The sequence below is a fragment of the Leptopilina boulardi genome, unplaced genomic scaffold, assembly GCF_019393585.1.
Source record: "Leptopilina boulardi isolate dan_hultmark-lab unplaced genomic scaffold, ZJU_Lbou_2.1 LbouV2_112, whole genome shotgun sequence".
Taxonomy (NCBI): domain Eukaryota; kingdom Metazoa; phylum Arthropoda; class Insecta; order Hymenoptera; family Figitidae; genus Leptopilina; species Leptopilina boulardi.
Window position 1 is genome coordinate 4,141,340 of NW_026137655.1, and position 25,295 is coordinate 4,166,634.

General features: G+C 29.9%; 1 protein-coding gene across 6 annotated transcripts in view; it reads left to right on the forward strand.

The window, feature by feature from the left end:
* The window catches only part of LOC127278798 (ensconsin), a 95,360-nt gene continuing 70,065 nt past the window's right edge, over positions 1 to 25,295 (forward strand). For 3 of the 6 annotated variants that reach the window (XM_051300779.1, XM_051300801.1, XM_051300813.1), the window contains exon 1: positions 16,434 to 16,476. In XM_051300779.1, coding sequence (XP_051156736.1) covers positions 16,449 to 16,476 — 28 coding nt within the window. In that variant the 5' untranslated portion in view covers positions 16,434 to 16,448. Of the gene's footprint in view, positions 151 to 16,433; positions 16,477 to 25,295 lie in introns of those variants that run through there. The other 3 variants (XM_051300772.1, XM_051300796.1, XM_051300806.1) reach the window with 3 other exon arrangements.

Below are 25,295 nucleotides of genomic sequence, written 5' to 3' on the forward strand. Positions count from 1 at the left end.
GGACATTTTAATTTGTCACCGGATTTCTAACAGTGCTTTTCAGTTTAAAATAACAAATCTCAGTCACTGTCAAGTTTATTGACCTCGCTTTATGAAAAACATTCATAATGGTGGTAGCCATGCTTTCGGAATACGATCAACCTGATTTAGGTATGTTTATAAATTAGAAATATATGGGGGGCATATATTTTAAATTAAAATATGAAATTAATAAAATTGACATAAAATGAATGATAAATAATATATTCAGAATTGTGCGGATTATAATTTTAAAAGTGGAAAGAGACGATGAAATTTAATCATCTTGTTGATGAAAGGATGTGTTTGGTTATGGACTGTAACATTATTGTAAAGAAGGATGCGTTGTGGGCCGTGTTTTACGTGAATTACGAGACATAATCATGGCACTAAAAAGTGCCCTTCTTCCACGGCTACCAACGCACCGCCATACGAACCAACTATAATCACATTCCTTCTGATGGGCCCGCTCTCGCATTCATCCGGTTCTTGGCGCAATGGCCAGTTAAAAATTGCCACTGGGAATTTCGCAAATATTTACTGATTATTTATATCTTTTTTTCAAATAGTTTTCATCTTATTTTTTCTTGAAGAGAACCTTATCTCATTGACTTTTGAAATTTTTAACCGTTGTTTATTAATATTTATGACTTAAAAGTATTGGTTTAGATTTGGTAACCTAAAAAGTTTTTCAAAAAATTTGCATATTGATTTATTTGGTTGTAAATTATTTTCGTAATATTTCAAATAATTTACTTGATTTGTAACGTGAGAAAATTGTAGTAAGTCGCAAATTCGATCATGCGAAAACGTTCTCGACAGATTGAGATTCATAGAATCTCGGTGAATTAAAGACACGCAACATTTGAGACCCGTGGGAAACAGTTTAATGATTTGTTGACAAAAACTACCGAACTTGTAATTTAATTCGTTGCTTTTTACAATTAGGTGTTTTTAATTAGAAATATATATGATTAGCTATTATTAATAAAAACATTTTTTCATCGCGACCTAGGAAATTATTATTAAACACTGTTTTTTATATAATTCGTTGGAGAACTATAACTTTCCTTACATCGTTTCGTTTTATGAATTTGAAAATAATCGCGTCGTCAAATTTATTTTTATTGGCCGTAACAATAATCAGCGTCTCGCTAATAGTGAAAATGTATTTAGAGGATTGTAATATCAAGTTTGTACTTTCAGTTTTCCGTTATGCTTATACAATTGCATTGAGTTGTCCACGTTGTGTATGAATATAAGTGGGTTAAGCGAACACTGTAGGTCATATGATCCAACAAGATGAAACAAGACTTGTGCACTTGGTTTCTGAATAGGTGTTTCAATTTAAGTTGAAAAAAATAGTATTATTTACTGTCGAATGAACATAATTATGTCCATGTTCAGACAGAATTTCTCCTCGCCTAGATTTATTAATAATGCTGTTCATTAGGATGTTTAAAGTATGGTACACGATACACTTCTCGACATAAATGAACCGATTTCTCTATCGGAAAATGAAATAGAGCTGTGGAAAAAGTTTATAACAATTTATGTACTCTTATGCGAAAGTCTTTTTCCATATTAAAAGAGAAAATTTATATTATCTTTAACAATTAATGATACAATACAATTTTTATTAAAGTCAACTTTTATGTAACTGACAGATTCTTCAATTCGGATTTATGAGTTTTAGGGAATGTTTACATTCATTAGATAATACATAGAAGAAAATATGAAGACAAATTTTTAATGTTTATCCACCCGGTATACGAGTAAAGTCGACAGGTTAATTGAACATTCCGCGACTCCAAGTACTCACACGATCGTTGCAGACATGTGTTAATTGGCTCTATTACGTAATGTTGGTTTCATTTCTCTCTTAATGCACGTCTAAAAAGTTGAAAAAACATCGGTTCTCATGTTACATTATAAATGTATTTTTTTTTAAATGTTGCTAATGTAGTTTCATTGAATCAGAGAACATTTTTTTTATCTGTAAAAAAAACATTTCTTTGATTAAATTTTTTCTTAGATTTTTCTTTAGAGAAAAAAGTATTTGCATTATATGAGAATGGTTCATTTTTCATTGTCAATATGCGGTTAATGTTTATCATCTCCACGTGTCTCACTTGCGAAAGAGATCATGATCTTTACTGATCTATGAATTATTTTTATTGCATGTTAAGTATAGTAACAGAAAATAGAAAGCAAATCAGGTGAAGTTCTCGCATAGCAAGTATTATAATATGTTCAATTTTTGTGGTGGAGAGTGCGTAGATTTCCAATCAATCTCACAGCGGGCGCTATATATATATACACATTCAGAGTAATGTAATGAAAGAAAACTTTATCGATGTGGGGGAAATCCTTGATATATTCGCAAGATTTATTTGAAATTCTCAATTTGTTCTTTTCTGTTCAATGTTCTTGAAATCCACATGTGATGTCATTGAAATATTTTCCATAGATTCCAATGTATAAAAATGATAATTTATCTATAAATGTTTCTTTTTATTGATTTCGCATTATATTTTCTGGATTTATAAATGAATATTTTAGAATTATTTTAGAGTTTGAAAGATATTTTGAATTAAAAAAATATAAATGTTGAGAAGTCAGAGACACGTGTTTAGAATTTCTTAAAAATTCTTTTTTATTAAATGATACTTTTTTACTTTTATTTGTATTTTACTGCTCTTCTTTCTTTATTTCTCTCTCCTAAATCTCTTATGAAAAAATGTATCACGCGAGCGGGACAGTAAAATAATTTATGGGATATAGAAATGAATCTATTTCTATTTTTAAATTACACTAGAGATACATTTACATGAATTATAAGATTTAAACGGATAGTAATAAATATACGTATTACACGTGTAGACGACAACCAATATGGTTGCGGGCCTTGAAATAATTTTTTCTTTCTTTTTTTTGTCTTATGGAAATAAAGCATCTTTGATACAGATATACGAATATATACCTGGGCAGGATGTACACTTCTTTATGTCGCATCGCGTTCACTGAATGGGAACGGTAATCGAGTGACTACTCACTTTATATATTTATTGGCTTTATACTATCAGGAAGGGAATCCGTGTGGGATTAAGTGTCACTGTAATGGAAATCAAACTATTAAGCTGAAGATTGTAATATTTATAAGTCTAATTATATATAGATGTATAAGTATTGAAATTTTATTTACAAACAAAATTCTTTTAAAATGCTTATTTCTAGCGTTTTTTAAGCAAATTAAATTTCAATGATTTTTGGACTTTTGAACTAATTTTCGATTTTTATTTTGTTTCAGGTAAGCAATGAGAATATATAATGTTAAAAATGACTTTGACACAATGACAGCGACTAACTGCGGTGAGTTTTAATGAAAAAATTAAAAAAAAAGTCTTGTGAGATTATTGTTCTTTTATCTCGACGAACTAGTCGTTTATTTTATTTTTATATTTATTTTTGTCCTCTCTTTTATCGTTCCACTTGCGATGAAAACGAGAAAGACGATTTACTGATTCCGTTACCATCGTAGAAATGATGACTAACGGAAATTTCAATTTGAGGAGCTGGAAAGTAAAACTCGCTCTCCGCTCGGATGGACTCCGTAGAGCCAGTCAAACATTTGAAAAAGTGATGAAAATTGAAATTAAAAATTTTGAATTTTGAAAAGTACTACATTATAGGAAATTAAAAGGCGCATCTTTTTTTCCTTTGAAATTTTTTTATAAAACGAATATTTTAGTTTCTAGAGACCAAAAACTGAGAAATTTAAATTGTTAAATTTAATTAAGTTTTAAAACATAAATCATCGTATCTCCGACAATTATTAATGAATTTGATTCAAATTTGAGATGTACACGTAATAGGGTCTACTAAAGGCGACAAAATAATGAAAAATTAAAAAATCATTAATTGTTTAAATTTTTTTTAATAAAAATTGTGACCAGTTGATAATAACGTTTTCTTACTTTCATCGACAAAAAGTCTGCGGGGAACTTTGTAGTTTAGAAAACTTCCAGTGAGACATTTGTTTATCACTATATAAGGAAGTTTTCTGTAAAATATTAAACCAATTCATTGAAAACTTTAAAAATTATTCAACTTTTAAGAAAGCGCGGTCGACGCGCAAGTAAGTCCTAACGCTATTCGTACAGACAGCTGTTCCGTGCATGAAATATAATTAGATTTTCACATTAAAGTATAAATTTCTTTATTATTATTATTATTATTATTATTGCCTATTCAGAATTAAAGTTTGTTGACAATTAATACTACAATGTTCAATTCTGTAATTACCATGTTATTTTATTGAACAAATATAATTTACAAATTTTTTGTCATTTTGAATAAATGGAAAATTATATGTATTTTAAAAATGATGCTAATAATACATTTTTTTGTTATTATTTATTAACAAACAGTTCAACAGTTTCTTTGTATATACATTGTTAATGTTAAATTTTTTTATTACCTTATATTTACTAATTTTTTTCAAATTTTTTTTTTACTATTTCACTTAATTTCGATACATACACTTTATAATGATGATACTCTCTAAATTTGAATCAGCGATAAGTATACCACTGTTACCAATTAGCGTATATACGCTGAAAAATCAGTGAATTTTCACTAATTTATCAGTGCATATACGCTGATTGGAATCAGTGGTATACTTATAGCTGAGAATCAGCGAGATTTCGCTGATTCAAATTTAGAAAGTATATAAAATAATTTTATATGTAAATATGATTGCTTTTTTTATCAATATAGTAAATATCTTATTAACTTTCTAAAGTTTATAAAACTGAACAATCCTAAAACCAAAATTTTATTTTATATAATTAAAATTGAATTAAAAAAAATTTATTTTACAGAACGTTAATTTTCCATTTATTCAAAATGACAAAAAATTTGTAAATTATATTTGTTCAATAAAATAACATGGTAATTACAGAATTGAACATTGTAGTATCAATTGTCAACAAACTTTAATTCTGAATAGGCAATAATAATAATAATAATAATAATAATAATAATAAAGAAATTTATACTTTAATGTGAAAATCTAATTATATTTCATGCACGGAACAGCTGTCTGTACGAATAGCGTTAGGACTTACTTGCGCGTCGACCGCGCTTTCTTAAAACTTGAATAATTTTTAAAGTTTTCAATGAATTGGTTTAATATTTTACAGAAAACTTCCTTATATAGTAATAAACAAATGTCTCACTGGAAGTTTTCTAAACTAAAAAGTTCCCCGCAGACTTTTTGTCGATGAAAGTAAGAAAACGTTATTATCAACTGGTCACAATTTTTATTAAAAAAAATTTAAACAATTAATGATTTTTTAATTTTTCATTATTTTGTCGCCTTTAGTAGACCCTATTACGTGTACATCTCAAATTTGAATCAAATTCATTAATAATTGTCGGAGATACGATGATTTATGTTTTAAAACTTAATTAAATTTAACAATTTAAATTTCTCAGTTTTTGGTCTCTAGAAACTAAAATATTCGTTTTATAAAAAAATTTCAAAGGAAAAAAAGATGCGCCTTTTAATTTCCTATAATGTAGTACTTTTCAAAATTCAAAATTTTTAATTTCAATTTTCATCACTTTTTCAAATGTTTGACTGGCTCTACGGAGTCCATCCGAGCGGAGAGCGAGTTTTACTTTCCAGCTCCTCATTTACCTTAAAGATCAAGTTTTTTTGTCACTTTGATGCAGAAAATTGTTATTCAGTTGTATCACTGACTCTCAGTTTTTATTGAACAGTTCTTCTTTTAAATATTTAAAGAATGTGTGGCATTGAAACATTTGAAACGAAATTCAGTTAGAAATTTTGAAGAAGAAACAGGTTTGCATGCTATTTCTTGGTATAGAAACATCAGTGTTATAAGACAATGTAATATTTTACGAAAAGAAAAGAAAATTAAAGTATGGTGCCTTTTTAGGAATTTACAATATAGCTTATTCATTACTGGCCGTAAAACTGAAACAGAATAACAGTAACGTAGGTCAGAGAACTGCTTAAAGGGGTAACGAGAAAAATAGGAAGGGAGGCAACAATAGTCGTGGACTGTTTCGTGGTCGAGAAACATTAACTTCCGCAAAACTTGCAGGTGCCTTCGTGCGAATCGAAGAGCCGCTAATTTTGCAAATTGGGTCTTGGTCTAACTCTAATTGCTTACCGCAAACGCGAGTTGAAATTCATAAAAAATAATTCTATATCCGATAAAAAATGGTTATTTTTAAAAAATAAATTTCCAAAATGTTTCTATGATGATAATAAATAGCTTATAATTATTTTTTATGGATAGAATAAATTATAACAAAAATTATTCTAAAAATGTTGAGCGTTTTCAAGAAAAATATAAAACATATAATATACAAATTTGAAAACATAAAAATGTTAATTAACCGATTCCTTTACATCTTAATTAATAAATATTAGTTTATTATTATTATTATTATTATAAATTATTCTGTTAATTATTACATCATTAATTAAAATTTAATTGGATTTTTTATTAAAATTTCAAGTTCTTACTTTTAAAAATGTTCAGTTTGATGAAAACGTCAGTTTCGGTAAAAAATAAATAATCAAAAAAAAGTGAGATACAATCCTCCGGAAATTTAAAATGCAGTTGTGCAACTTGGCCTCTGTAATCCTTTCTCATAATTCTTGTAAAAGAAATGAATGGGTAAACGTAAAAGTGTGCACGTGACGTACCGAGAACATCATGACGTTCAAGGTTATTCACCTTTGACATCGATCCTTTTTTGGTGAAAATTTCAAATACTTCGATTAGGATAAAGTATTCATTCAATTTCATTGAACTTAATTTTTCAACTGAAATCAATCAACTTTTTTCTACAGAGATTTAATTGATGTCACATTTTTATTTGTGGGTCATAGAAATTTAACCTTTTATTGTTGTTAAATTACTGACCTAGTATTATTATGTATTACGTCAATAAATTTTATTGGAAATAATCGAGGCACCTCCATTTAATCGAAAATATTTTACTTTTTTTGTAATTATGCCACTTTAATTTGTAAAAAAGCTGTAAAGAAATTGACAAACAATAATTCTTTTAGTAAATGTCTTGAAAGTTAAACTCAATTCATTTTGATTGAAGATAATAAATTTTTCCTTTTCTACGTTGGGTAGTTCCTATAAGTCAAAACCGCTGACAGTTTAAGGTTTTATGTAATCGTATAATGGAACGTGGGCGAGGTCTTCCATTGTACCAGCTTTTAGAAAGAAGAAGGGTGCGAAGAAAAGTAGACTTGAAATTCTGATTTGTTGAAATAATTATTTAAACTTCATATGTTTGGTTTGTTAAAACTTCCTTTTCACATGTGTATTTCCGTCAAAATTGTCGCAAGAAATTTTACGCATGGTAGAAATATATATCAGGCAGTTATGCCTTTTTTAAGAATATTTAATTTTTTTTATTTAGAAAAATAGATATTGAATGAATAATAAAAAAATTGGGTTTCTTTTTAAAGTGTAGGCTTGATGAATAAAATCTTTTTTGTAATGATTTGTCTATGGTAATCGTTATATCTTGAAACAGTATCCTATATTTAAAAGTCATCGTCATCGATGATTTTAAAGAGTCAATGAAATTTGAAAAAAAACTTTATAATGCTAGCCCAGTGTTTAAATCACTCAAAGATGATTTTGCGTTTTAACCTTTCTGGTCTCATTCCACTTTTTTTCTTTCTTATTACTTTTATGGTAATATAATACTACACTGATTAGAATTTAAATGGATTTATCTCATTTTGATGCAACTTTTTCTTTTCATCTTCAAAAAATATATATTTATTTCAGAGTTAAATCAGGGTGGCGTGCAACCGAGAATTTTTATTTGCAAAAAATGAATAATTATTTAAATATAGAAAAAAAGATAATCATTGATTTATTTTTCTAAGAAAAATTGCAAGAAAAAATCCGATGAAATATTTATTAATCAATATTCTGTAGTTATAACTTGAAAAAATGTTACAATTATCCCCGATTGTATTCCTTATGTTTGAAAGGAAATCAGTCTGTATGGGAGAAAATGAAATGTATAGATACAGAAATAAATTTACGTGATTGCGTATAAAAAAACACTCACAGTCTTACGTAAGTGCGGAAATCATGAATTACAATTGCGATTAATGGTAGCACGGTATGTCAGGTTCTGTTTCACTTTTGTTGATATGGTCGCTACTTTTCAAGGTCGAGTTGAAGGTCGATCGTAACCTGTTTTTCCTATGAAACGATCTATAAGGTTGTTGGTCCTAACCAAAAAATTATAGTCGGTCAAGTTCCCACGATTAAAGAAACGTCTTTTAGATAAACGTCTCATTTGCAAAATTAAGAATTCATATAAAAAAGGATATAAAAAAGCATATATGGTACTTATTCAAAGGGAATTAAAATTCGGTCGCTTAAATGACTGCAACTTAGTTTATCACCTTCACAGAAAAAACCTAGTCTCAAAATGAGTAGCATACGCCACTCATTTTGAAGTGCAATAAAAATGAGACTAGGTTTTTTCTGTGTTTCCGATTTCAATTTAATTTTTTTATTTTGAATTTTATTTGCGTTTATAAGACATTTATTCATTTAAACATTTATTATCAAGGTTAATTTAATATAAGATAAATATAACAAAATTTTACCGATATTATTGGGATGGGGGACAATTAATTCTTCCCTTTTTATTATTGCACAACTACACCCCCACCATTATTTCTTATCTCCACTCCCACTGATGCTATTGTTTCCGCAGTTTTATATTTAATTTAACCTTGAAACAAGTTATAAAGATTTATGACAGTTGCAAATCATAAGTGATTCACTTGTACAACTAATCTGACTTATATAAAACTTGTATACTTTCTATTTAGTATATGATGGTTATTCAATGAGTCAAAGTATACAATGATGAGAAACTTATGGTGACTGTCGAACTTACTCAAACCTAGTTTCGTGTGAACAGTGATAGAATTTCCGTTATCCTAGGTAAACTTCAACTTGACATTGCACCTGATTACACTTGTCTGTCTCATGACACTTTATTAAAAAAACCATAAGTAGAGAAAAAATCTTTCACTATGCTTGATTCCTTTCTCTTTTAGCCTTTAAGAACAAATAATGTACTTTCGCTTGGTATCGTGTAAAATATGTTCTTCCTCCGATAATTGTCAAACAATGAAACAGATAAAAATATCGTTTGTTTCGTGTGCGATCTTCCACATAGCCTGTTTGATTAATGATTAGCCTTTTTTGTATGTTTCGTGATTGCCACGTTGCGTGAGTGTGAAAAACTTTAAAGTAAATGTGTGTATATATTCTGTCTGGTTATTCTATTATAAAAATAGCAGACGTAGGTTACATTTTGGGCGATCAACATTTTTTGTAGGGGACTCTCTCTGGATACCTTCTGTGGTACTTAATTATTCATCTTTTATAACTAATTAATTAATAATTAGCTTAAGTTTCAGTTCGAATAATCTGTTTAATAACTATAACGCCCTTTTTTCAAAAAGCTCTTGTAGATTGTTCATGTAAAAAAAAGAAAAAAAATATACTGGTGCAGCATACACAAGAATGGAATTGTTTGTTTCGAACGTGCTATATTTTTTATCGAGACGGAATGCTGTGGGTTTAAAGTTCAAGAATCCAGTAGCATAAAGGGAATGCCGTGAAAGAATCGTTAATTCTTTTTACTTAACCGTCTAGCAATAGTGTTCCGTAAATGGAACATTCGCAGAAGGTGCTTGTATTTTAAATGTTACTTTTTCTTTGTCGGCAGAGTTGCAGTTCGATTTTGTAGCTTAAACTGGTGTTTTGTTCTCTTAACTATTAAAATGTGTATACTAAATGTTTTTGAAATATGGAATTTTTCATCTTTAAAATATTAAAATTGATCGTTTATTATTCGGATGTATGATTGTTAATCCAATCTCAGAATCAAGTTATTGGTAATTAATTAAGTTCATACTTCCTCCTTAACGGTTAACTCAATTTATGGATGAGTGAAAACTTAATTGTTTTTACTTCTCAAGTGAATAATAATTTGTCTCGCCAAGCAGAAGCGAAGAATTGAAAAAGTTGTGCAATCATGACAGATTTTATAACCGTTAAAGACTCTTGGACCAAATTTTTTTATTTTTCAATCAAAGAAACTGTATTCATAGCGTTTTCTGTTTCTGAATGAAAAATTTTGTTTAGTTAACTGTTATTGATAATTTTTTTTACCTTTTAAAAAGTTGAAGTAATGATTTTTAAAGGAATATTCGCGTGTATTGGAAAAATTAGTGTTTACTATAGGAGAAAAAGTGTTAGAATTACCTATACATATAGTTTTTCTGTTGGTTCGATAATTTTGTTGCTCAATTTATGTTCATTAGGATGTTTGTCTCAAAATTGCATTTTCAAATGAAACTGCTTTTGTTTATAACATAATGGCTTAGAAATATTTCCGACCCACATGCTGTGATGTATCAAAGGCAGAATCGATATACTCTGCCTTGAGAAAGCTAATAATAATAATTAATAGTCATACAAGTGGATCGATAAATTTAAATAACTATCAGACGCAAAGCAATATTTGATTTTGTTAGAACTGACAAATTGTGTTTGTCTCATAATTATTAGACAAAAGGTTATTTTTATATGTATATGTAAATAAGTAACATTCCTTTTGTACTTGAAAGAAAATAAAAATTAAGGGTACTTTGAAATTTTTTTCTTTAAGATAAAATGCGTGTTATCTTGTCGAATAAATGAAAAATAAATTGCCAATTTGTCAATATTATTTCTTATTTTTAATGCCTACTCTCAGAAATGAGAAATTTCCACTGATATGCAAATCGATTCGCATAATCAATTTTAATACTACGTTTTATTATACATATACACTTCCCTGTATAGACTTAGAGTTAGCAATTGACTATAGCCAATAAATTGTTGATATTTCACGTAATCATCAATTGAAAATTAATTTTCGGTCGTAACCCAATAACTTTTGGATTCATTATTCGTATACACTCCTTTCTAATGACTTCATTCCACGAGCTCAACTGATTTTTATCAGTAGCAAACGTTTTCCAACTATGTACTTTAATTATATTGTAATTATGTATTCGAAAGAATTCCCGGAATTAAAAACACGAATATATGCCCTTTTATATGTATAATTAACAACTTGTCTACATTTGTTTCATTTTACTATCTCAGTATTAATTTCATTAATTTTTACCTTCCCTGAAATATTCGTGTTTTTTTCTTTATTTTAAAATGGTTTCCATCTTGTATTTTCCTCTCCCTTACGCCTGTCTGTTTCTCTCGTGAAGATAGCAGCATAAATTAGGAGCTCGTCCACAGGGCTCCTGAGGCATTGGAATTTGCGAGGGCGCAGACTCTTCTTCTTCTTCTCCTCCTCTTCTTGTTTCGTTCGTTTTGAAGCTCCTTTCGTGAATCTGAGGAGCACGCACCCGCCAATTTGACCGTTTAATCCCAACCGATGATTACGAGGTGGATACACCTTGCGTGTTTCGCCGCGATGATTCGCGGTTGTTTCTATGCCGAAGGTCACTCTCAAGGTCGTCTCCCTTGGTATGCAGAAATAGAAAGTAACGGGCGAGTCTCGAAAGTCACACAGAAGTGGAGGATGTGTGTGCTTAGAAACCATATATACTTGTAGTTATCGTGGCACAAGAACAAAAAGAAATATTGTACATTTGCAAAAAAAATGTATCACTTATTAAAATGTACCAAGCCAATTACTTGTTAACTACAAGTGTTTTATATTTGTTTTCTTAAGGTGTATTGAATAATTTTTATTAATTATTTTCAATTTTGAAATCGTAATTCTGCCATTTTCAATTAATGTCAATTTATGCATGTTTCAAATAATATTGTCGTTTTAGGGACTGTTAATGTTCAAGGCAGTTGTAGGTCGCTTTGGCAAATGACTCATACCGTATAGACTTAGAAGGTGCATGATTCACTCCTCACGACTTTCTTTCATTTCTATATACAACCATCATTTGAACTTGCGTATGGGTGTTTTGAATATATTCAAAAAAAAATAAAAAATAATTTGTCTTATAATTTTTTCTTATGGATCATTAAGATCTAATTGAAAAAAATAATGATAATTAATTATTTTATTTAAGTAAATATCGTTATTGGATATTAATAAAAATGTTGGAATTAACCCCTGTGGAAACTTAGTTCCAACCTTGAATCATTATTATATTGGCGTAAAAAGTAGACCGTGATTGAGAACAAAAGCATAACCCAAGTCTATGACTTGGATAGCCTCAAGGTCATCGAGGCACCACTTGGTCTAACTCTATTTTCAATTTTACTGCCTCTCTTTCTCTTTCCTACTTTCTAGTGGATGCAATTGAATACGAAAGCCTCCTGTTCTTGCGTATCGACCTCAGACGCCATTTGCCGGCGCCATGCCTCGACGCGACATCAAGTTCACTGCGCCCTCATTGAACTGGCTCCAGAGGGTTGCGATTCAAATATTTTTTCTTTTTCTCCTGCCCAAAATCTATTTAAAAATTTATTTATTTACAAACATATACATACTAGGATTAAAATTCTTAAAGTCAGTTTCAGTCAGACAATATTTTAATTTCTTGTAATTTTAGTATATCTTTAATGGAAGCAAATAGTTATAAAATATCGCGCCATAATTACAAATCTAATTTATAACATTTACTGTACAATTTGTAATTCTGATCTTTTAAGATAATAAGAAATTTTACATAAATTATCATATAGGAAATTAGAAAATAATGGTATTTGAAAAGAATTTTTTTTATTTTACGTTTCTTTTTCTGCATTATTGCAATTTACATCTAGGTCTAACACACGTGGGAATAATTATTTGTTTCCCTTTCATATGAAATTACTTTCCAAGAGTAGCACAAAGTATATGCATAGAGTCTCTCATTTTCTCGAGTGTATCAGGTTTATTACATACAGTCTGTAAATATAAAATTACGTGAAATAACTAAAGTTATAGTATTTTATCTCAAATGGAAAATCACTCTCGCCTTGTTTTACAAATATAAAATATGTATTACAATTATTTAATTGAAACTTGCAATTTCTGCTTCATGTACCTTTAAAGCAGCCCGAACTCTCCGGGCATTTTACCTTGCTGACGTTGGACTTGAAACATAGGTATATCATCCATTGATTAGTTAGAAATAAACGTCACCTGCTGGCTGGTTCATTGTGCGCTATAATGATTCAATCTGATAATGAAGAGGCGACCTGAGGCGACCTCTCGCGACAACAATTCAAACGCAGTAAGCATGTCATGCTTTCCGTCCGATTTTCAGTATTTTTAGATCACCCGGTATTCCTGGTATTTCATGGCACACTCAGAATTGCAATCCTCTCGCCAACGATGTAAAATTCGTCGTTGAACATTTTCTAACGGTTCATTGGCCCTTTATTTGTAACACATACAATCTATCTGTGGATTTTTTTCATAAGAAATTTCAAAAGTAGAAATTTGTGTAAAAAAAGGTACTCTTCATTGTAATTTTCCTGCGTGGATCGTTTACGCAGTCGAATGCGCGATGCCGCAATTTTTTCAAAACATTCCAACTTATGATTTTGCAATGTACACCACGAGGTACACCATGAACAACCATTGATTTTTATCGCAATTCAATCTTTGATTAGTGTTATTTTTATTTTTATGTCGTTTTTTGATATTTAAAATTTTAGAATTTCACGATTTTTACAAGTAAAAACGAAATATTGCTGAAAAGTATTAAACAGTCAGGGGCATTTTTAATTTTAACTAGATTCTTGGAGTGTGAGAGACGAGATTAAAGTGGAATCTTGTCTGACCTTACTCAAAGTCAACACATGTGTACAAGACGTTCAATGGGAAAGTTCTTTGTAAATCAAAATCGTTTGAACATTTTTTCCAGAAAAAGAGGGTATTAAAAATATTATTTAATTACATCTTTTTGCAACATATAGATTTATTTATTTGAAATGACTTGAAATCTGTATATACGAAAATACATAGCTTTGTTTAAACATAGGGAAACGTGACGTCATGTCCGCCAACTGAAAGGCATCGCATGGTTTTAAGTCGCGTGGGTCGTTTAAAAATAGTTACCATCTGTAAGAAAAAGCCATCAACAAAGCACTGTTTCGATACAAAGAGTTTTGTACACTACTGGGATTGAAATACAAGAACACGTTCGATTATCGGATGTTAGGCTTTACAACAATTTGACAAAGAAACAAAATTGTTAAATATTTATAAATTTTCAATTCAAGCGTTTTTCGATTTAGCAAGACGCCTATTATAGAAAAAGAGGCAAATAAGGAAGATAATAGTGTGATAACAAATGCAAACACCGGCTTGAACGAATTGCTCCGTTCACCAAGTTTCATTGAAGAATCGTGACTGATCAGAGCTACTGAACGCTGTTAAGCTTGTATTTAAAGAGAAGTAAGGAGAAAGGATTATCGTGTACTAGATACGCCTACATTAACTCCCACACGGTTATATGGGGCTTGAACGACTTCTCATACATGCTAGAATAAAGATAGTCTACAGAAAAAGAAAAATTATCTATGAAATTTTATGTGTCACAACTCAACATCATTCGACTTCCAATGTGTTTAATTCACGTCCAATCGTCCTCTTTATCTTCTCTTCGTGACCAGCATCAAGTAACAATAGATACAGATCGATTTACCGATTTAAGGAGAAAATGCATATATATAACTGAACTTAAACTTGACGTAACTCATCGATCGTGAACATTTATCTTTGATTTACGACGAAACAAAAAAAAGGAAAGAATCAAAATATCCAACTCTAGATCATCTCCATTTGACTTATAAATTCTCAAGGAGGAAGGCAGAATAATTGAATTGTGTAAATGTTATGTGAGCTGGTTGATGGTGGCCGATTTGCATAATCGCTTTTACAATATGGCACACCATTAACAAAACAGGAAATTCGATGAGGGGAAAGAGGACCTTTAATGAGAGGTCTCCTCCTTGATCTTTAGGAAAGAGTTACTAATCGCCTAAAAATATAGTTTATTCTCTATAGACAAACATAATTTCCGTTTATTTCATATTTAATGCAAATGATAAAATAATGTTAATATTTTTATTCTGTCTATATGAATATGAGAATATACTAACAAATAAATATTTATTTGAACCAAAGCCAAGGTCAAGTCAAGTAACCGAATATTTCAATCAAAGCAATTTGTTTCAATGTAACTTACAATTAGAATCAAAATAATACATTCGACTTGTGAATATATGAATCGTGACAGTAAATTTTCTTTTTAAAATTAAAATGAGATTGCGATATTTAGTACTTTTTTAATAAACATGAAAACTTTTGAAATATTTACATAGATCATTATATGTGTTTCTGAACTTTAGACGAAATATTTTGTCATGTTTTGTTTCCTCTTAAAATCGTTTTTTAAAATATACTTTTTATAATAAAGAAGACTTTTTATTTAAAAAATTATTTTTATTACAAAAGTTGTCGTGATTATTGTTGAAACATTAATTTCTTTGAAAGGGAATGATTCTCATGTAGTGAATAAGTCAAGTTTCTTCGGAATTATCAAAGTTAATATATTTGATAGGATTTGTGCGATGTCAGAACAAGGTCTTCATAATCCTAAAAAATTGATGTCGATATTCAAGAATCGTATCTTAATCGATATAGTTTCCTCATAGAGGAAGTACTTTTGGTAATATTTTGAAGTATATGATCTTTTTTTAATTATGATAATAATTATAATTATAATTATAATTTTGTTCCTAATTGGTATAAAAAACTTAGTTATTAATGAATTTCGTATAATTAATTTGGTACTTTGTTAATTTCTGCTTTTTGATTATTTTTTCAATTAAGTTAATTGTGTTTGATTAATTATAAGGGAAAGGAAGTATTATTTCTTCAGTATATATAATAAATTTCTGTTTTAAGTTGGTGGCGCCGTCCTCCGAAGAAATATGGAACTTTCTAAACATCTAGTCGGTATTACAGAAAGTAGAAATCCTTGTATGATATCAATTTTTTTTATAAATTGAAAAAAAATGTATTTATTAATAATTTTTTTTATTATTTGAAAGTATTTTCAAGTTAAAAATGGCTTATTTAATATGAATTTAGTAAGTCAATTATGGATCATCAGTTTTTTAAACACTAGTATTCGCGCCAATGTACAAAATATGAATAAATTAATGATAATTAAAAATTAATTTACAATCAAATAAAAGTATTGTTCTTTTACTAAAAATAATGATTATATTTTTCTGTTCCAGGTGAGTTGATAATTGATACTTTGACACTGCGTATATCAAGATTATTAAAAATTTAAGATGAAGCCTTTTTTCTTAACGTTATCAGGTATGATGCATTATTAATATTTAATTTATGAAATAGGTTTTAAATATTTATTCTTAATCTACAATTAGTTTTTAAAAATATCAGTGACTTGATCTTGTAACATCTGTAATGATTCAGATGCCGCTCAAATGAAGCGATAAGACATTTTTTCTCTTTCGATTTAAACAAATAGACTTGTTTTATCATGTAATCTCTGGAAAGTCAATGGGACGTTTATATGAATGACTGTTTCCAATAAAGGGAAAAGAAGATCTTGAAGCTCTTTTAACGGTACATCTCGATCTGGTTTTGTCACATGAGTACTATTATTTTTTGCTAGATCGTTTAACGTTTTAACCTCAAATGTCCCGAGAGGTGACAGTCTTTCAACTCTCCATTAAGCTATTTTCTACAAGATTCTATTAATTTTTCATTTTAACCCTTTAATGGCCGAGTTTTTTGTCGTTACTTTAGGCTTATAATGTATATTAGATTTAATTACTAAAGTATTCAGTATGAGAAAAAAATTTTTTTTAACATGTCTCACCCCTTAAAACCACCCCCACGGTACATTACTACCCCAAAAAACTGATATTTAACCAAATTAATGAATTAAATATTTTTCAGCTCTTATCTACTTTTTATTTATTTATAAACATTGCCTGGTTGCTTAAAAATTGAAAAGGATCAATAACCCCTTGAAAACACCCTTAAAGTCAAATAATCATTCCTTGACGGTGAAAGTTTTTGTAAATGATTAAAAAAAATCTATAGATTCTAATTGCTTCTAAATTATAAACAATTATTTGAAAGTTACACAGACATAGATAATAATAATAATAATAAACTCACCCCCTACCCTTGAAGCCCACCCCTAATTCATAACTATTCTCAGTTTGGAACAATCAAAAAAATAATTTTCACTGATTTTCGAAAATATGAAAAAAAAAATTTTCTATGATAACTAAGTATTAATACTGAATATAAACAACCCCTGAAAAACAACCCTTAAGTCAAATAACCACCCCTTAATGATAAATGTTTTTGTGAATAAATGAAAAAAATTATATGGATTCTAAGTGCTTCTGAATTGTAAAAAAGTATTTCAATGTTTCACAGATATGGATAATAATAATAAACTCACCCCCTACCCTTGAAATCCACCCCTAATTTATAAGTTATAAGATACTGAATTCAGTTTTCAAGAATCAAAAAAATAATTTTCACTGATTATTATCATATTGAGAAATGCATTGAGTACATACTCAATGCACTCCCCTCCACGATGGCGTAGAGGGGAGTGCATTGGGTAAATGAAAGGGGGGGTACGACAGTAGCAAAGAAGCTCCCATGTGGAACTGCTGTTATAAGGCAATCAGCGCGTCGTTTCGTTTTCTCTGTGTAGCGTTCTCCCACTACCTCACCGATTGAGCCTGGGTCTGTAATTTTCATTTTCATACTAAACTCCTAACAACAGGCACTAAAAGCTACAAAATTAATAGGCAATAATGACACCAGCATTATTTTGCAATTTTAAAAACTGACATCATATTCGTAATTATCGACCCCGAAAACCCCTGAGTAATAAGTTTCAGATGAATCTAATGAAAGTTAATCATTTCGTCCGCCATATTGGATCCGCCATTTTCAATTTTCTAAATCTGATATCGGATTCGTAATCAGCGACCCCGAAAACCCCCCAAGTGACAAGTTTCACATGAATCTAGTGAATTTTTATATTTATCGGTCGCCATATTGGATCCGCCATTTTGAATTCTTAAAGACGGACATCGGATTCGTAATCAGCGACCCCGAAAACCCCCGAGTGATAAGTTTCACGCGAATGTAGTAAATTTTTATAATTATCGGTCGCCATTTTGGTTCCGCCATTTTGAATTTTTGAAAACGGACATCGGATTCGTAATCAGCGACCCCGAAAACCCCCGAGTGATAAGTTTCACGGGAATCTAGTAAATTTTTATAATTATCGGTCGCCATTTTGGATCCGCCATTTTGAATTTTTGAAAACGGACATCGGATTCGTAATCAGCGACCCCGAAAACCCCCAAGTAACAATTTTCAAGCGAATTTATTAATTTTTAAAGGTTTTGGTTTTTAGGGGTAGTTTTAGTTATTTTTCTGCACCTTCGGGTTGAATTTTTAATATTAATTTTTTTTACAAAGGTTGCAATATTTTTAAACATATGTTACTATGAAAGCCTGAAAAAAAAAATTTCTTCTGAAATTTATACCTGTTTTTTCATTTTTCTCATTTTTCGGGTTTTTTGAAGGGGTGTATTTCAAAGAGGGTAGTTTTTTAAAAAAATACATGTATTTACATTTGTTACTCTATCCCTCCCCTTCAAAATGAGATCTTAGTGGAGTTAATCGGTTAAGTTTTAAGAAAGTTATGATTTTTTGAAGTAGGTGGGACGTATGTGTCCCACTGGCCATGAAAGGGTTAGAATATTTTATTGAAACTTTGAAAGAATATTATAAAATATATGTATAGGACATATTTTTAAATTAAAAGTAAAATTTGTTCCGTGATATTGAAACATAATAATTTGATTTTTTAATTATACTTTCTATCTGACGGTAATTTAAAAAAATGCGTGATAGCATAACATATTTGATTGTCTGTAATTTTCATTTTGAAAAAAACGTGGAGCACAGCGTGACGACGTTGAGTACCAACATCTTAATGATGGCCTTAATTACTCCTAATTTTCCGGGATAACAAAGTGTGCCCATCTGATGAGAATCTTAGCCTTTATATATGCTTCTGAATTACTGAAAAGTTTTTTTATGATTACATTGAAAACTATAAATAAATTTAATATTATGATACCTAGAGAATATAGTTATGTAAATTTTTAAATAATAATTTTATATATTGATATCCCTTTCTAAACGGTTTATACTTTCTCGAAATTGAAGGTATATAACGCAATATAAGGTTTGAACGCGAGACTTAATAAAAATATTTAATGATTAGTTTCTCATCTTTTGTGAACAAAAATAGCTTTGTGATTATAATGAAGCTCAATTAATGCATAATACGCTATATTGGAAGAGAAAACACTTACACGTAGTTGTGTGTGTGTAGACTTTCTCACATTGAGTATGTCAATCTCTCATCTCTACGGCTTATTATAGTTATTGGCTGTGAACATTTATTTTTTTTATTTCGCTAAATGAAACGCTTATGTACTGTAATGATTATGGTTATTCTCAACGCATATAATCGACGTTATAAGTATCTTCTTGACTTTCGCTAAGGCAAACGCCCCAAACATCCATTGGACATTCGTTCCAGAATTTGTCCACGCTTTCGAGATAGAAAGAGACCTATCATGTAGAAAGTACAATGACACAACTTTAAATTTCCTTCAGAACTTGAGAATATAGTTCATTTATCGCATTTACAATCCTTAACAAATTTTATTATATAAAAGTTTAACAGTATGTGTCTTATTGGCTCTGATTACGAAGAATATACAACTTAGAACTAAGAAACATTTTCCTCTCAATATGAGATTATTTCTTCTGGGTGTGTTAAATTGAAAAACAAAAATTTTTAATTAAATTATGTATTATGAAACTTGTAATTGAAATTACTAATAATTGAAAGTGAACAAAAATCATTCAATAATTTTTAGTCTATATTAATGCCTTTTAAATCCAATCTATTGAAAGTTCATGAATGATATTTTGCAGCTGTTGCAAGTTTATAATTTTATATTCACTTGATTTATTATCAACAGTTGGATGAACCAGTAATTATGGAATATTAAAACCAGAATAAAATCCTATGTTTTCAAGGTTCGTAGATTAATCGGAGGCATAAATTTATGTTTAATTTTATTAATTATTGTTTATGCACTTTCCTTTTTATATAAAAAAGTAGCGTTTCAATATGCTCTTCATTTATTTAGAACCTGAGGCCGTAAATGATCCCTTATGTAACTATTATTTAAAAAAATGTCGAAATGTCAAATTATATACAATCTGTCTTATATTACTTAGCATTCGTCTAATACATCTCTTCTCTCTTTGCGCAGGCAACCTCAATTTTTTTTCTCTTCTCAACTAATTGAGACACGATTTTCTCAGACAATAATAATTTCTCTCCCCGAGACGTTAAGTAAATGACCAAGAAACACTGGCTTGTAAAATATAAATTTGGATTCCGAGCACGAATGCTTATTAATATTCGAATCAGATATTTCCAACAGGACTTTTCATTTACGCTGTAACAATTTTCTTGGTGCCTGCGCTATACACTACTTTGCTCGCGGAAGCGCCGCATATTACTAAACGTGCGTCATCAACAATTCAATTTCGATCGTATAATTATTTTGTTACCAGAAACGGTGAATCCCCTTATTCATTTGCTAATAAACTAAACTTCATTTGTTAACTGGCGCTTGATGTGGCTACGCAACAGTATCATTGTCGACCAGTTGATGAAATATTTTTCATCGTTTGACAAAACGTTCATCAGATGAATAAACATTTTTGAATCGTGAGAACTTGAAGTTAAAACGGAACTTGTTTTAAAAGTTGTAAATAATTTGCACTAACTCGCTTCGCTCAATAAATTTGTAGCAAGATTTCACTTCCGTTATGCAATAATTGTCGATAAGTAAATTTAACGTTAATGACAAAAGTGTAAGGAAAACAGCCAGGCCTCTATATCTATAAATGGAAGTTTTCTCTTTTCACGAGCTTTACGGTTCACAAATCAAGGTTTGTAAATTACAGGAGAGGTAATCGTGATCGATACAAACAACAGTGTGTCTGTCTGCTCGATCGTGTTAAATGCTGGCTATTTAAACATTATTTCATTCAACATTTTCTTGCACGGATGGCTAATATTTCTTCTTTGCTATACATAAGTATATAAATAAGTAAAATATGTATACGAATAAGCGATGAAAATCGATTTCTTTTCTCATTATTATCACAATACATTTTCAATTCAATTCAAATTATCTAACTCAATTTATTGACTAATTGTAATTTCTTTGCTTTTTATACAAGTTAATTGAAAAATTTATTTTTCTTTCACGTTATCTAGACATCGAATTAAGTAATCAAATGCGGTTAATCCGTTCTGAAATTGAACATTTCAAGACTTGCTACATTTTTATTTTCTATGATAAATTGCTTTAATAACGTTGCAATTTTTCTCAGTCAATACAAAGTTAAATTCACTTATTTTTATTAAGAGCTTATCATGTTTAGGATCCATTAAATCAGGATGAATCTAGCGGGATTTTCATTTCTCTCTGATGATCGCTTTCCATGTTTCTGCTCTTCCTTTTTATTGCAGCCATTAATTGTCGTAAAACATAACCATAAGTAGCGACTTGGGTATATAATATTGTTGCATAAACATATTTCTCTTTTATACTTTGTGCAATTTAATCCGATTTTCTGAAATATAATTTTCTTTAATGATGTTTATTATATAAATGACTTTTTAATTATGTCATTAGGGAGTTTTTTCTAACTTTAATGTTTCGTTTTTTAGTGAAAATTAATTAATATGGATTAATTATTTGGTTTATTTTAAAAAATGTTTCTTTCAACTTGATGAATTTTTTTAAATTTCCTATTTTTTTTTACATATCTTTGTTTCAATTGTATTTGCGAGGAAAATCGAACATGCTAGTTGCATTCCCTCGATTCGTAAAAATCACTAACGGGCTGTTGCTCGTGATTTAAGACTGCTTGGTGTTCGTGTTTACGACTCTGCGCCCGCAGCTACGATCTTAACACATTCACGCTACTGGTGAACGCTTTTCTCAACTATAGTATAATGATGAACTAGAGAAGGGACATGGATTTATTTATTTATTTTCCTAATATTTCGCAAGATGCAGACTTAGCATTTCAAGATTTTATTCTTTACATCAATACTAGTGAAAAAATAGTTGAATTTTACTAATTTTAAATGAACCTGACTCACTTCCTTTCTTTTAATATTAATTGTTTTGTTATTTAAAACGTAATTCGTTTCTGATTGTACGTACGAGATCATTCCTATTGATTTACGTTGTTATCCTGTTCCGGTAACAAAATTGTCTTAAAAACATTTCTAGGAAAAGACTGTTGTTTCGTTATTCTTGTTCGAGATGATCGCAGAATCACGTTGTGGTTCGTAAAGTTTGTGAAACGCGCGCGGGTATTAAAGTCATCACTTACGTCTTTCGGATCCTCGCGTAATGAGAATAGATAGAAAAGCTGTTAATGTATAATGTACGGCAGCGATTTCCTTCTCAACCACGCGGAACGCGACGATGATATACACTATATATTATATTTATTCGCGTTTGAGAAGGTGAATTTTTCTCTTTATGCTGCGTCTCTCTAAACGATTGTCGAGTTATATATTAATATATAGAAAATCCACGACCCCCTTTTGTAATATAGTGAAATCGCGAACAACGCTTCCCCGTATTGCTATATAATGTTGCCAATTAAACCAGAAAATCCAGAGAGACTAATCACATCTTCTTGGATGAACGATTAACAGCGACGAAAGTGTGACTGATTACATAGGTTTGCACTCAATGAGCTTCCAGTTTTATCTGCTATATTTATAATGATTCGTGATTAGTCTAGAAAAACTTGCATCAAGACGTACAGTGTATCCTGTGTACTTTGTATTTTTTGCTATATGTTAATTAAATTTCTTCGATGGAATTTATATCTATTAAATTAAAATATATCGCAGATATTTTCATTGTCTTTATCAAGTTTCTTTTAAAAAATGTATTCAGGAGATAGTAATTTTTTAAATCAAATTTTTATTATTCTTAAAATAAGTTTAAAAAAACGATTTATTTTACTTGGTCATTTGAAATTACTTTCCATCATATGATGGTGTATTTACTAATCGACAGCTGTTTGAGCTATAATTTTTTTACAATATCTTGATGTGAACGTTTATTTAACTTTGACTTTTGAGATATAAGAGAAAGATTTTCATTCATACATAATTCAGATATTTGATCAGAAAGTAATGTGAGTGACCTTTAAGATTGCACTTTGTTTCCACAAAACGTCTGATCAGATTTATCTTTGAAGATTCGTGATAGTCAAGACTGTCAGGATGAAACTTGTCAGATTTTCTCGAGATTCAGTAAAGTGTGCAAACGAGAAAGGACTCGAGCTTTCTGGAGTTGCAACATACAGTCATCGCGACAAATTGTAGACTTCCTGTTGCACCTGTGTGCTTGTCTGCAATCCAATGGCGTAATAGGTTACATTTTTTTAACAGTTCGATTCGCTGCTTACCAATAATGATTATATATAATATAAGATTATTAAAATTCTGTTACTGTTTTTTAAAGAAAAAAATAAATTTTAGATATGGTCTTTTTGTTAATTGGCATATTTTTCTTTGAAATATTTAAACTTTTTTTGGGAATATAATAAGAATTTGAATATTCATCTTTTGTTCATTGGTATAAAACTCTGACTGACCCCGTCATTAACCGAGTCACTATTGAAGCACTTAGACGCAATTGAATTTTTTTAGCTGAGACAATGTAATGAGTAGAATATTTATTTAAGTGAATTAAAGAGTAGGCGTACGTGGCAATGGCGTCGTTCTCTATTATCGACCCTTCTTGACGACGACGCCAGGCCGGGCGTCACCCCTGGCAACATAGCCAAGCCACTTCCTTTTGCTAATTTGTGTCTAGCGAAATCTAGACCTGCAAAATACTCTCGTGGACGCCCAAAAGAGCCCTTTCGGCTTTATCTCTTCATTAGTACCTACCGACGAAGCTCAAGTGCAACCGTAACATATTCTTGGGGTTGCAGGTGTGATTACGTCCACTAAATGATTCTCACCTCGCCATGCCAGAAGGTTTTCTCTATTTTATGTTCTCCATTATACATATCAATGAGAAATATCATTTTTTAAAATCATACTGAAACTAGACCTTCACCGCAAATATATTAACTGCGAAAACCAATAATTTCTCCGTGTTGTCATTGGTCTCAGTAAAGTTTCAATTGTTTTTCATCTAACCAAAGCTTCGTTGATTAATTTACATTATTTATTTGTTTAAATAAATTAACAGAATGGTATACTATTGTTTTCAAGTGATAAAATACATTATGTAAAGGAAAGAGATGAATGTGAGGCCGGAAGCCAATGTATACAAAAAACGATGTAAATTATGAAAGTTTATAGACACATATATTTTATTGAGTAACAGAATAAGAGATAGAATGAGAATTAAAAAACATACATATGTGTAGCAAACATAGTGGTCTTAGGACACGATTTACGCGAATGATCTTTAGTAAAGATTTTTCTCAAAATATGACCTCACAGTGTTGCGAACATGAAAGCGAACTTGGCTCTCTGCGCGCTTGGTCGAGCGTGTGATCCTTCTTCTATATTAAACTCATAGAAAGTAGGATAGAAATTTCGAAACCAATAAATAATTGTAATAATAGTTTTTGACACAATGATGATACAATCAATGATTCCAAAATAATTTTTCTTTTTTCACTGGGACGTATGAGGAAAAATGCCCCATATGCAGATAATTTCCTCATGAGCTTAAAAATCATTTTTTAATTATAATTGATTTCATAATTACTCTCGTATTAGATAATCAATAAATAGAAAGGCCAGTATTAGACTTTAATGTCCAGTTTAGCTTAGATAAGGTTTGACAGATTTTTTTTGCATTTTTTGCAAGTTCAAGGCTCTCTTAAGTATTTGTCTTGAAAAGTAATTTTTATGGGGCGGGAGAGATGTTAATTTGTAATATATATTCCTTAATTAAAAGAAAATTGTTTGGGAAAGA